This window comes from Podarcis filfolensis (genome assembly GCF_964270895.1).
Source record: "Podarcis filfolensis genome assembly, chromosome: Z".
In the NCBI taxonomy this organism is placed as follows: Eukaryota; Metazoa; Chordata; class Lepidosauria; order Squamata; family Lacertidae; genus Podarcis; species Podarcis filfolensis.
Genome location: NC_139617.1, coordinates 31,308,836 through 31,323,717, shown reverse-complemented (window position 1 = coordinate 31,323,717; position 14,882 = coordinate 31,308,836). Strand labels below are relative to the sequence as shown.

Sequence of the window (14,882 nt, the reverse complement as noted above, 5' to 3'; positions counted from 1 at the left end):
CATGGCTAGTGTCCATCAATAACTCTCTCCTCCTTCGCTAATTTGTCTGATCCTCTTTTACGGCTATCCAGGTTAGTGGCCATCATTGCCTCCTGTGCTTAACTAAGAAGGGCTTTTTTGTTGTTGTTCAGTAAAGACTAGCTTTCCATGTTAAGAAGGGAAAGTGTTTTTCTAGATGAGGATTCATTGCCGTTCTTCCCTCAGGATAGATATCTCACCTGTACATCTCTAGGTCCTGCTTTATCCATGGCACCTGCAAAACAGAATGTGTATTAATATCGGGAAGCACGGTGGGTTAAACCACAGGGCCTAGGAATTGCTGATCAGAAGGTCAGCGGTTCGAATCCCCGCAACGGGGTGAGCTCCCATTGCTCGGTCCCTGCTCCTGCCAACCGAGCAGTTCGAAAGCATGTCAAAGTGCAAGTAGATAAATTGGTACTGCTCCGGTGGGAAGGTAAACTGCGTTTCCGTGCGCTGCTCTGGTTCACCAGAAGTGGCTTAGTCATGCTGGCCACATGACCCGGAAGCTGTACGCCAGCTCCCTCGGCCAATAAAGCGAGATGAGCACCGCAACCCTAGAGCTGGCCACGACTGGACCTAATGGTCAGGGGTCCCTTTACCATTATATTATATTATATTATATTATATTATATTATATTATATTATATTATATTATATTATATTATATTATATTATATTATATTATATTATATTATTATATATTTTATATTATATTATATTATAGCCAGGGATAGCCAGGTGGTTCAGCATTTGAACCACCATGACTGGCATTTCCCCTTTGCCCAAATGTCCAGTATCGACCCACCAGAAGCTCCAGTTTTGCCTGCGAGGCCATCTCCCCCCATTTGTGGTATCAGCTGATGGATGGAAGGATGGGGTTAATCCTGCCCTGGCTACACAGGCCTGTTTTGCTCTTATGGTCACCCTTTGCTCAAGCAGCACTTACCAGTGGGGCCTTGCAGGCCAGGGGGGCCTTGGGGGCCAGGAGGTCCTGGAGGGCCGGGAGGTCCCATCACGGCGGTGCCAGGAATCCCAGGGATCCCTGGGATTCCGGGGGGGCCAGGAGGCCCATGTGGGCCAGGCGGTCCTGGGGGGCCATGTTTTTTGCCTGTGGAAACACTGCGTGTTAATTTTCGCTTCTGAATAGGGCACCCACTTTTCTTCCAACACACAAACTGGAACTTATTGGCCACTACTCTCCCCTGCCGCAGACTCTGGTCAACATAGGTTTTTTTCTTTGTTTCCTTTTTTTTTTAAAGGTTATATGAGATTCTGCAAAATACTATGTAATCAAGTAGCATCTAATGACAATATACATAGTCCATATACAATTATAGAGAACTGCCGAATAAAAATAGACATAATATAAAACCAAAATAAATAAACCACAAGTACATGAATGCGTGGAATGTAGCGATTGGAACTATTTACAGCTTAGACATAATGGTTAAGGAAGGCACCGTTACAAAACATGGGCGCTATCTTGCTAAGGGAAAGGAATTCAAGAATTCAAATGCCCTGAGTCACTGTTTCAGCCATATTCATTTGTGGGCCAAGCAGGGACTTTTGTTACGTTCCTCCTTGCTTACAAATAAGATGAAGACTGATAAAACAGGTACAAAATCATCTGTTTTCTTTAGCCTCTGAGGACTCTCAGCTTATTAGTTAGTTTTTCCAACAGGGCAATATCCATCAGTTTAGTGCACTAAGGAGTATGATCAGCCCCTTCTAAATTTTTCGACACACCTACACACCTCTTAAAATCTTTGAATCTTAGAATCATAGAATTGTGGAGTTGGAAGGACCCTGAGGGTCATCTAGTCCAACCCCTTGCAATGCAGGAGTGGCATCTAGATCATCCCTGGCAGATGGCCATCTAACCTCTGCTTCAAAACCTCCAATGAAGGAGAGTCCACTACCTCTCGTGGGAGTTTATTCTACTGCTGAACAGCTCTTACTGTCAGGAAGTTGTTCCTGATATTTATAGTCATAATCTCATTTCCTGTAACTGGAATCCATTGCTTTGGGTCCTTGATCTGGACACTATACTTCTGTTGATGCAGCCAAGAATAACATTAGGGTTTTTTTTTTGCTGCTGCATCACACTCTTGACTCATGTTAACCTTGTGGTCCACAAAAACCCCTAGATCCTTTTCATGTAAACAACTGGCAAACCAGATGTCCCCTATTTTATATTTGAGCAGCTGGTTATTCGTGCCTAAGTGTACAACCTGACATTTGTCCCTATTGAAATTCATTTTGTTGGTTTGGGCCCAGTTTTCCCATCTGTTAAGGTCTACTGTGGCATTAGCTAGCTCTTCCAGTTTGGTGTCATCTGCAAATTGGGTGAGCATCCCCTCAATACCTTCATCGAAGTTATTTATAAAGATGTTGAATAACAACAACTGGCCCAGGACAGAATTCTGCGGTACCCCACTTGCCCTTTTCCCCCAGGATGACGGGGAACCATTAGTGAACCTTCTTTGGGTTCCGTCAGCCAGCCAGCTACAAATCCACCTAACAGTTACTTTGTCCAGCGTACAGTTTACCAACTTCTCCACAAGAATACCAAGGAGGCCTTTGTAAAAAAAAACTAAAAACCTTTGAAGAGAAGTGGTAATAGCAATAGAGCTCTTGATTGGGCCTAGCACGAGTTTGAAAGGTTTCAACATTTGTGCTTCTTACAATTCTTCATTTGGCATGGAAAAATCCAGTCTGAGGGCCAATCTTGCCCCACCAGGAGATACAACTTTGCCTGTGAAGACATTTTTACCTCAAGCCATGCTAGTCTGTCAGGATGTTCTGCTCACTAGCCTCCCTATTGAGGGAAAGGGAGAGGGAGAGGGAGAGGGAGACAGAATGTGGAAACAGTGGCCTGGCCAAGACCTTTGTATGCCTCTGGGTTTGACCTCAAGGGCGAGGGGCCCTGGTTTTGCCCTGCTTATTTCTGTCCAGGTCTCCTGGGGTAAGGCGAGCATGGAGCGTAAAGCTCAGAGGCAGCAGCTGTGGTTAGGGTTAAGGTCAAGGCAGAGGAGTTTCAGTCTGCAAAGGAGCTAAGCACAACCGCCAAGAATCAACAGCTCTGATTCCTGCATTGCGGGGGGGGGGGGGGGCACTACGTGACCCTTGGGGGTTCCTTCCAAGCCTCCAATTCTAGGATTTTAGCAGCTTTTTCTTCCTGCTGGATCAATCATAGGCTATGACTGCTGTCTTACTGCATTTATTTATTGCATTTGTAATTCACCTTTCTTTTCCTCCAGTGAGCTCAGGGAGTTCTCTCCCCTTCCTTATTTAATTCTCCACAACAACCCTGTGAGGCGGGTTAGACTGAGAGGCAGTGACTGACCCCCAGCGTCACCCTGTGAGCTTCATGACTGAGTGAGAGGATTTGAACCATGGTCTCTCCTAGGTCCTTGTCCAACTCTATAACTGAAACACAGTGGCTTGTCTCCCCCTTCCCATTTAATCCCCACAAGACAGTGAGGTAGGCCAGGCTGAGAGGCAACAACCAGCCCAAGGTCACCCATGGAGCTTCAAAGCTGAGTTGGGGATTCAAATCCTGGTCTCCCATCTCCTAGTCCTCATTTAATCCCTACAACAACCCTGTAAGGTAGGTTAGCCTGAGAGGCAGTGACTGGCCCAAAGCATTGGCATAGGACAGAAGAGGTCTGAATTTCTGCTTACCTTTTTTCTTTTTTGGTGGGCTTGCACCTGCAAAAGAACAAGAAGAGATATTTTAGTCACATGAAATTACGTATTGCATCTACTGACATCAATGCCCACCTAAAGGAACCATGGGGAGACAGAATGCTGGAGTTGGAAGAGATCCCCAAAGGTCATCAAGTCCAATCCCTACAATGAGGGAATCACAGCTGAAGAGTCCCTGACAGAAGGCCTTAAAAACCGCCAATGAATCCTAGAATGCTATTAATGTGACCAAGTCCTTTTGATGATACCAGTGTAGATGTACTGTCGAAAGAGCTGGTCTTATAAATCATCTTAGCATCTCATTAGATCTCAATGGAAGACAGCCCCAAATCTTCTACTGGGTGCTTGGTTCCACTCACTCTGGAACAGAGCTAGAATTGAGAAAATGACACATAACTTGAGATTTTGACAAGGGCTAGAGAATCTCCAGGTGCTTTTTTTAGGATTTGGCATTACTTTATTATGCACCCAGTGGAAGCATAGTTTTGAAGATAAGTCTTCTCAGCCTGGCAAATCTGGAATAATCAGGCAACACTGATATTCTTTACTTGCACTTTCTTATTTTCACCCATGTGCAACTGGACTCAGTTTTATAGTTTTGCTTTTCATCTCTTAATTTTCAACTACTGTTGTAACATCGTCCCTGTGACAGCCCTTCAGGCATTTGAAGATGGCTGTCATGTCACCTCTCAGTCTCTTCTCCAGCCCAAGTAGGAATGAATGATGAGATTTTGGTGCATGCATGCAGACATCTATCTATCCTGTGGACATACTTTGTGTATCATCTATTAAGAATCACACTCTGGAAGGTTCCTGGTTTTCAAGCCAAATAAAGACCTCTGAGGGTGACTGATGCCTTCTGTTGTGTGAAAGAGAAAGGGGGCACCGTCCCCATATCTCCCCGCCCCCCATCAGTTAAGAGCCGGCTCTGGTTTCCCCTTTGGCAAAAGTCATTCTGGTAAATGAAGCTTTTAGTGAAGCGTCTTGTGAAACGGCTTGACATCGCCTTCCAGGGAAAGGTGGCTTTAATTACCTGGCATTAAAGGAGCCCCTCTGACCTCCTTCGCAAAACGAGAAGGATAGTTTTCCAATTTTCCAGACACCCGGCGCCAGGGGAGAAGCTCTTCCTATTGTAAATAAGTCGCTGGGCGAAAACCTGGCATCTTGTTTAGATTGGACTAGATGACCACTGGGGTTCATTCTAACTCTATGATTCTATGAAAGCAGATTCCTGCTAAATGTTAGGAAGGACTTTCTGGTGGCAAGAACCGTTTTGACAGTGGCATGTTTTCCCTCGGAAGGTGGTGGACTCTCCTTCCTTGAAGGTTTTCAGCAGAGGTTGGATGGCTATCTGCCAGGGCTTTTTTTAGTTGTGATTCCTGCATTACAAAGGGTCAGAGTAGATGACCCTTGGTGTCCCTTTACAATCATATGATTCCACAGAACTGGCAGTTCCCCAAGACCATATTGGCTATGAGTCCTGGGAGACCCACTCCCGTTTTTGCAGGCCTTTCCCACCTGGCCAGGGAGGATGAAGCTTTGACTCATTCCAGCTACAAAAGCTGAGGCTGCTGAACAAAATCTTGGGCTGGGGTGTTGTTTAGAGGGTTCTGTTTTGGGTGGCAGCAGGGGGGCTTGTTGCTGGTCTTTCTTTCTTTCTTTCTTTCTTTCTTTCTTTCTTTTCTTTCTTTCTTTCTCTTTCTTTCTGTATCTTTATCTTAGATCCTGTTGTGATTCATGTGGACATTGTACAGTTTGTTGTGTATTTTTAAATGTTCTATTTATTGTTTAAGACTACTTTTGCTATGTTGTATTTATGTATGGTGTGTTAGGGAGGGGTAATACCACTGGTGGAGGACACTTCATGCTCCTTCTGGGGTAGTTTGTCCACCTTGGGGCCCCACCCTGCACTGAGCTCTCACCTGTGGCTCCTAGAAGCTGTCAGCATAGGACAGGGGCCACACACTGGGAAACAGCTCAAACTGTTTAGCTAAACCAGGTGAGGGTAGCCAATGGGTCTCAAACCCTCAGTAAGTTAGGGATTTCCCCTGTGTGCGAAGATAGGCTCTGGAGGATTGAGCGGATGAGACCAATAATCAGTCCAAGGGTCAAGAAGGCAGTTTCTGCATGTGCTGTAAAGGGAAGCGAGGGCCAGATAGGGCTCATCAACCTGGGAAGGTAGCCCATCTAGGAGAGGGAAAACTCCAATCCTAAACCTTCGCTGTCTTGCAGGACATCTTTGGAGGAATAAAATGCTAAGGAGTAAACCCTACACAAATCCAGTGTGGAGTCCCTAAGACAGTTTGGTGTTGCCTTTTTAGCCTCCTTCAGGCAACTCCTGCAGCTGAGTTGGTGGCAGACATATTCCTCTGTGGAAAGATGGCATACAAATGAATCTATGTGTGTATGCAATTCAGCCAGCTGTACAATATTCTGCATTTAGGCACTTCCTCATATTTCAAAGGCTACATTAAGACACAGCTATCAGTCCTTTATCTTTCACTGCTTTTTTTGGTCTAGCACTCAGCAAAAACCCTTCAGACGGAGATTCTGGGGGACAAAAACAAAAAACCACAAAAAACACAACCCCCTTTTTCGGCCCACAAGCTTTGTTTTCCTAACTTCCAGTGAAGGAAGGGCACCCCTCTTCAATGACCCACAGGCTATTTCCTCTCACATGCTTTGCTGTGGCATGGCAAATTCATAGGAAATTGATGGTAGGGCTGAGTCCGCAAGAACAAAAGCAGTCAAATTTGGGTGCAAGAGTTCTTTAAGATACCCTGCTCACCCACCCAAACACCAATATCATGGGCAGTGAATTCCCAATGCAGGTCCTCAAGTCAACAGGGGGATGTGTCCCACTTAGAAAGGAGTTTCTCTTCTGGTGGACCCCTCATTCACATGAACAAGCTGACACTGGTAGGTCTGGATGGCCATGCATAAGGAAAAGCCACTGGGAAGATCCATTGGGCAAGATCTCATAGAAACATGGAATTGCATTGTTTGAAGAGACCCCAAGGGTCATCTAGGCCAATCCCATGCAATACAGGAATCACAGAATTGCAGGGTTTGAAGGGATTAACAGGGCCCTCTCCTCTAATCACCTGCAATACAGGAATCACACTGAAGAATCCCTGACAGACAGCCATCTGACCTGTTTAAAACCTCTGAGGAAGGATTGCCCACAAACCTTCTGAGGCAGTCCATTCCACTGATAAACAGCTCTTACTATCAGGAGGTTCTTCCTAATGTTTAGTTCTTGCCATTTGAATTCATTGGTTTAAGTCCTACCCTCCAGAAAAGTAGAAAACAAGCTTGTTCCATCTTTTCTGTGATAGCCCTTCAGATATTTGAATGTGGATAATATATCTCCTCTCTGTCTTCCCTTCTCCAGGCACCTCCAGGTAACATTTCAGCAATTTGTATCAGCCTCCAATTATACCACCTGATTGCATAAGAACCTAAGAAGAAGAACTGCTGGATCAAGCAAAAAGGGGCTTGTCTTGTTCTCACACTGGCCGATAAGATGCCCCAAATGGTAATCCCACAATCAGAACTTGAGCACAAATGCACTCTCCAGTTGTGTGCCCCACCATCTGGTGCACTGAGTATCAGGAACTGGCAGGACCATAAGGAATGGTGGGAGGCTCCAGCTGGAGAATCCCTTAGGGAAGCGTTAGGGAAGAAGAGGGCTCAGAGCCAGGGAAGGGGTGGGGGGACATGGAAGACAGGTCAGAGGATGAAGTCGGGGCAGAATGGTTGGGTGTTGAACAAGCAACAGGCTTGAGTGAGAGAGAGGAAGAAGAGGAAGAAAACACTACAGTTTTATGACAGACAGCTAAAGGGGAGGTGGGAGCTGAGGTTGCAACAGATTCATATGAGCCTGCTGGTTCTATTGTATTCAACTCCCCACCGCACTTGTTCAGTGCTAGAAACTCAGATATATAAGCTAGGCGTTAAATGGCTCCTTTAACCAGGGTCACGGTCGCCAAAACAGAATGCCTAGTTGCCATTCTAGGGCCAGATGGCTCAAATGTCGTATTTTTCAATACGACTTTTTGGTTCCTGAAATTCATTCTGATTGCGCAGATAAAATATAATGGATATACTTCTACAGGATGTGTTGCTAGTATGTGGAAACAGTCAAGATCCAAGGATCCCCAGGCATGCATCTCCAGATGGTGTAGACAGTCAGGTGCCATCCTAGCACCCAGGCATCTTCACTTGGTCTCAGGTAGCTGATAGCATCCTGTTCTCACAGTGGCCAACCAGATACCCATTACAGGAAACCTGCAAGCAGTATTCAAGCACAAGAACAACTCTTCCCCTCCTGCGATTTCCAGCAAATGTGATTCAGAAGCACTGGAGACAGAGCATAGCTGTCATGGCTAATGGCCACCAATAGTCCTCTCCTCCTACATGAATTTGTCCAGTCCTCTTTTAAAGCCATTGAAGTTGGTGGCCATCGCTGACTCCTCCAACATTCAACTTCACTGGATGCCCATCACCATGAATTGGTCCGGACAGGTTCCCTTTGGGCCTGATCCTGTAGGATGTTCTTCAGATGTTCTTATGAACTTGAAGGCGGCAGGGGTTTCCCCAACCCAATAACCCGACATGGAAACAACGAGTGCTGCAAACCTGTCCGTTCAGCCTCTCAGTGTTATGAAATTATATATGTGTGTGTTTATGTGCATAGATCACATCACACCGCAAGAATTATAAACAGAAGGAAAGTAGAAATAACTGTGAGGCAAATGCATCTGAAACGGACGGAGCCAATTCGCTTCAAAGGCAAGCTGAGGGGGAATGAGAACCATATGGGGGGGACGTCTATTACAAGATGTTCATCTGTGCCAAGTGCGGTTGAGGGAAACTCTTGGACGGGGCAGGAGATTCTTCCCACAAACACATTTTTTAAACCCCAGAAGATGCAGGGAGCATGCCTGTGACAACCTCAGATGCCCGCGAGAGTTTGTGGAAATCCACAGAATTGTGGAACACAAGTCATCTAGTCCAGCCCTCTGTAATGTAGGAACCATGGCTAAAGAATCACAGAATTGTAGGGTTAGAAGAGATGCCAGAGGGCCATCCAGTCCAACCCCCTAAAATGCAGGAATCCCACTTAAATCTCCTCTCAGACTGGGGCGCTTCAACCTGTAACAGAGGAGCAACTGACTTAGCCCTAGCAGGGCCCATTTCAAAGGGTGCTGCTGACCACATGTGAGCATCCCACCAGTTCCTTGATGAAGTGTTTCAAGATCAATGCAAAGGGAGCCTTAAAAACATGTGCTGCACCAATCCTACACAGAATCATAGAATTGGGGGACCGCAAGGGTCACCCAGTCCAACTCCCCACAATGCTTGGTAGAACTGGAAACTAAGAATTACAGAGTGAGCCTTTGAGGGGGGATTTTGAAGAGGTGAATAGATTCTAGGTGACCATGATGAGAGAGAGAGCAGAAAGATCCTGCCAGACTTTGACGAAACTGAACACTTTCCAAGGCCCTTGTTACACCTGTCCACTACCCCACTTGAAGCCAATTTCACCCCACTGGAAGCCAATTTCATAGCATCCCAAATATTGAAATCATATTTCATGGGCTACATTAATGTCCTGGGATATTATTTTAAAGCCCTTAACATAAAAGGGGAACAAACGGAAGGAGAGGCAGATTCAGGACAGAGAAAAGTAAGTCCTTCACACAGTGCAGCGTTAAACTGTGGAACTCATTCCCCTAGGAGTCAGTGATGGTCATCCACTTGGGATGGCTTTAAACGGGGCGTGCACATATTCTTGGAGGAGCAGAGGGCTATGAATGATTATTAGCTACAATGCCAATGAGTATGAATACCAGTTGCTGGAATCCCCAGGAAGGGAGAAGGCTGCTTTTGTGTTCAAATCCTGCCTGAGGTTTTCCCATGGGAGCATCTGGTCAGTCACTATGAGAACAGGATGCTGGCCTAGATGGGCCACTGGCCTCATCCAGTAGCCAGACTCTTATGTTCTTCAATGGGCCGCACCCTCACAAAGAACCAAGTTTGTTATATAATCAGAGCAATTAAAAAGAAGAAGAATTTAAGTTCCTAATTAAACTCAGATTCTCCCCCTTTTCCCCTTCATTCTATGACTTTATTGCAAGAATTGGCACCCTTCTTAGCTGGGAACAAATTCATTGCAATGTTAAAATCATTTGCCTAGGTTTCCTTAGGAAGGTGGCCAAGCATTATGATCACATTCTTTTTAGAGTGGAGTAAGACCAGTTCTCTCTCCTCAACTCCCTAACAGACAAAAAAACTGAGTAGAGACTCTCTTCTGGTTCCAGGAAGTCATAGGATCATAGAACTGTAAGGTGTGGAGGTACCCCAAGGGTCATCTAGGCCCCCCCATGCAGGAATCAGAAATAAAGAATCTCTTACAGATGGCCATCCAACCGCTGCTCAAAAACCTCCAATGTAGGATGTAGATGACCCCTGGAGTCCTTTACAGCTCTCTACAACTCTAATTCAGGAATCAGAAATAAAGAATCTCCTACAGATGGCCATCCAACCGCTGCTCAAAAACCTCCAATGTAGGATGTAGATGACCTCTGGAGTCCTTTACAGCTCTCTACAACTGTAATTCAGGAGCAGCAGAACGAGACAGCTGATAATGTGTGTCCCACAGATACGGTTTTTTGGTGTGTGTTGTGTAATAAGAGAACCTGTGGCACAGAAGACATAAGTCAAACCTCTTCTCATACTTCAGAGAATTAGCTGTAGCCTCCAGCTCATGAAGGCCTCGTCTCTCTTGGAAACATTCCCAGGGCGGAGAGGAGAGGGCGGGGGGGGGAAACAGCTGATAATGCAAGATGGAGAGAATAATACCTTTGTAGGCTTTTGGCCCTGCCATCCTATGATCACCTTGGATATATGTGTAAATAAAAACATATACAGTGTCCTGAAGTGTCCACTGACCTTCCTTACAATAAACCAAGCCCGGGTAAGCCTGGGAACCCTGGCCCAGAGTCTCCTATCACTTGGGAAACTGTGGTAGCTGCAACACTGGTGTTGGGTGTGGGGTGTGGGGTCATGTTTACTGGAAGAGGAAGTGTGAGCCCTTTCAATCTATGGTCAGGTTGTCTATATGTGCAGATAAAACCACATATCTTAAAGACACCACCGTCTCTGCTGACCTTCGCCCCAACGAAACTCAACCTGGGTAATTGCTGGAACCCCTGGAGTCTCTCATGGCTTGGAGGTCAAGGAGGCATGTAACTATATATATGGGGCAGGGTGGGGGCACATAAATGAACTAAAGAAGTAAACTCAGGGTCTAACTCTGAGCATATTTTGTCTTACTGTGCCACTCACAATAAGGAGAGGCTATAGAATTCAGTGGGAAGAGCCACAAGGAAGATGGGAAGTTGCTTTATGTAGAATTCAACCCACTCTTTATTCGGGGTTCATCTAGCTCAGTGTTAACTGGGATTCTTTCGCTGCTATCCCTGCCTTGTATGCAGCTGGACTACATGACCCCTGGGGATCCCTTCCAACTCTACAATTCTATGAATAACAATAATGACAATGAATTTTAGAGGATAAACTCTCTCCCAAGATTTGCACAAACAGTTTCAGAAAAAAGCCAAGCTGTGGCACTGAAAAGGATGTGCTTTCCAACCTGGGACCAGTTTACCTGTGAGATTTTGCCTTACCCTATAAATACCCACACAACCACTTCAATCAGTGGAAGAAGCACTGTTACAGGTGCCACAAAATCCCTGTTCCAAATTTGCAAGAACTCAAATCATTTGGTGTTGCAGCACTTACGCTTTGGCACTCCCTACCCACTGATATTAAGGGGACGCGGGTGGCGCTGTGGGTTAAACCACAGGGCCTAGGACTTGCCGATCGGAAGGTCGGCAGTTCGAATCCCCGCAATAGGGTGAGCTCCCGTTGCTCAGTCCCTGCTCCTGCCAACCTAGCAGTTCGAAAGCGCGTCAAAGTGCAAGTAGATAAATAGGTACCACTCTGGCGGGAAGGTAAACGGCGTTTCTGTGCGCTGCTCTGGTTCGCCAGAAGCGGCTTAGTCATGCTGGCCACATGACCCGGAAGCTGTACGCAAGCTCCCTTGGCCAATAAAGTGAGATGAGCGCCGCAACCCCAGAGTCGGTCATGACTGAACCTAATGGTCAGGGGTCCCTTTACCCTTTACCTACCTACTGATATCAAGTAGGTGCCTTCACTGTTCCCTTTTTGGTGCCTACGAGAGACATTCTTGTTTCATTAAGCCTGCCCAGATTCTTCGAAAGTTGATGTGAGTTTTGATCTGTTTTAATATTTTAACTTTTGTATGTTTTAAAGTCTTGTAACTCCTTTCCTGGGTTGTTTTTTTTTTTTTTTTTGTAAACTACCATGAGGTTGTTTTACAGTTAAGAGGTATAAAGTTTTTATGAAACAAATTTTAAAAAATAAGCCTGTTCAAGGCCCAAATTCTGGAAAAGCAGCTGAGATTTGTTGGAAAGAGACAGCCTCATCCTTTAATGCATATAGACCGAGAGAACCTTGTCAGTTCTCCAAAACATGAAGAAATGTCAACTTAAAAAATAAAAAAGGTTAGGAAAACCTCAGACATGCAACTAATTACAAAATTACTCAAATACTTGTCCAATTCAGCCCAAACTTGTCAGCAAAAGTGTCTTGGCAGGAGGAAGGCAATTGTGCAATTGCAACTGCTTGAGCTCAGGGCTGGGGAGTTAAGACATCAAGATCAGGCTCATAACGGAAAAAGGAGCTGCAAAATCAGAAGGCTGAACACGAAGCTGATCTTCATTCATCCACCAGTAAAATAAGAAAAAACTTCACGGTCTTGAGGATCACAAAGGAGTGGCACAGAGGAAGATAGACCAGGAAATACCGTACTTTTTGCTCCATAAGACTCACTTTTTCCCTCCTAAAAAGTAAGGGGAAATGTGTGTGCGTCTTATGGAGCGAATGCAGGCTGTGCAGCTATCCCAGAAGCCAGAACAGCAAGAGGGATTGCTGCTTTCACTGCGCAGCGATCCCTCTTGCTGTTCTGGCTTCTGAGATTCAGAATATTTTTTTTCTTGTTTTCCTCGTCCTAAAACTAGGTGCGTCTTGTGGTCTGGTGCGTCTTATAGAGCGAAAAATACGGTATGTGTCAGTGTTCTTAGAAGATGAAAAACCCATTGCATGCAATGCTTCTGAATTGCAGCTGCTGGAAACAACAAGAGGAGAGAGTTGTTGTGCTTGGATCCTGCTTTCAGGTTTCCTTTTGGGGCATTTGGTTGGCTTCTGTGAGGACAGGATGCTGGACTACATGGGCTATTGGCCTGATCCAGCTTATGTTCTTGTCCTTACGTTTTCATATTCTGCAGATTAAGCACTTCTTAGATTTGCTCAGGAAATAACATGAGTGCACAAAACCCTGCAGTGAATAAGGAGTGATGTGAATGAGGACTATAGATTCATAGAATTGTTGAGTTGGAAGGAACTCTAGGGTTGTCTAGCCCAGTGTTTCCCAACCAAGGGCCATATGGCCCCCTGGAGGAACCCAGGATATTCCGGGGGGGGGGGGGGGAGACAGGTGAAAATTGTGCAACTGGGAGGCCACAGCATGAGGCTAAGGCACCACAGAGTGAAGTGAGAAGTGTGGGGGGGTGTCATTTTTTAAAAATCCTGATTGACTGGCTATCTGCTTAGCCAATCACAAGAGGGTAAGGGGACAGCCCACCAGGGCCTAGCACTCCTTTTTACCATGTGCATTTTCTTGGAGCAGTCCTGGTTTGTTTCCAGCAGGAGAGGGTGATTACTGAGGCTCCCGTTTTGACAGGTGGAGCTCATGATCCAGAACCCCCAGGTCAGGTAAGTGCAGTGGTAGGGTGGCAATGGGAGAGCTAGAGCTGCTTGTTGCTGCCACCAGTGCTGGGCCCAGTGGCAGCCTGGGCTTGACTCTGCAAGGCACAGGGTGCAATCCACCTCAGCCCCTAGTGGATCAGGGCCTTCAGATGTTGTCAAGCCAGGTGTCTCCCATCCTGTATGTGTGCATCTAGTTATTTCTACCCAAGTGGAGAACCTGATATTTACCTATATTGAAACCAGTTTGCTAATCAAAACACAAAAGATTGAAGTGTCTGAGGTCAGTGTGGGGAAACTCTGGGCCTCTGGACATTGCTGAATGACAACTCCTATAAGAACATAAGAAGAATCTGCTGGATCAGGTTAATGGTCTATCTAATATAGCATCGTATAGTCAGATGCCTGTGGGAAGACAGCAAGCACAATTGAGCACAACAGTCCTAACCGCTCCTGTGATTTCCAGCAACTGGTATTCAGAAGCATTGCTGCCTCTGGCCTTTAAGGCAGAGCATAGTTATAGTGGTTAGTAGCCATCAATAGCTCTCTCCTCCTCCATGAATTTGTCTGATCCTCTTTTAAAGCCATCCAAGTTGGTAACCATCACAGCCTCCTATGGGATCAAGTTCCACAGCTTAACAACTATTTATCAAATAGAAGTCCTTTCTTTTATCTGCCCTGAATCTTACAACCTTCACTGGCTATCCCTATTGTTAGGAGGGAGGAAAGATTTCTCTCTCTCCACTTTCTCCATGCCATGCATAATTTTATAAACTTCCATCATGACAACTCCTGATTGCCTTTTCTTAACTAAAAAATCCCAAATGCTGCAAACTTTCTTCGTGGGGGAATCATTCCACCCCCCTGCTCATTTGATCTGCCCTTTTCTTTTCCAACTCTACAGTATCCCTTTTGAGGTTCAGTGACTAGTACGGATGACGGTATATTCCAAATGCAGTCACACCATAGATTTGTATAATAGCATTATGATACTGTCCACTGGCCATGGTGCCAGCCCTACTGGGATTGTCCCAGGGAACCATTCCTGAACCTCAGTTCCAGCACCAGTCATTGCTCTACTGACTCTCAGCACGACTGCAAACCCTGAAAATCTCCTGCCCTTTTGCAGCAGGTTGCAGCTTGCAAGGATAGAGGTTTATTTCTCCAGTTCTCTCTTCACCTGTGAGCCACAAACAAAATATGAAGCAAAAAACCTGCTGACAGAAGGATTAGTCATCCCAGCCAGTGTTCAACTATGCTAGAAGTAGCCAGAAGTCTTTTTTAAAAAGTGAGACATG

General features: G+C 45.6%; 1 protein-coding gene across 1 annotated transcript in view; it reads right to left on the bottom strand.

The window, feature by feature from the left end:
- Positions 1–14,882, bottom strand: part of EDA (ectodysplasin A) — a 50,979-nt gene that overhangs the window by 5,159 nt on the left and 30,938 nt on the right. Inside the window, exons 3-5 of the mRNA XM_083596505.1 lie at positions 3,706–3,732; positions 968–1,129; positions 219–253 (exon numbers count right to left, since the gene is read on the bottom strand). Of these exons, the coding sequence (XP_083452631.1) occupies positions 219–253; positions 968–1,129; positions 3,706–3,732 (224 nt within the window). The remainder of the gene's footprint in view (positions 1–218; positions 254–967; positions 1,130–3,705; positions 3,733–14,882) is intronic.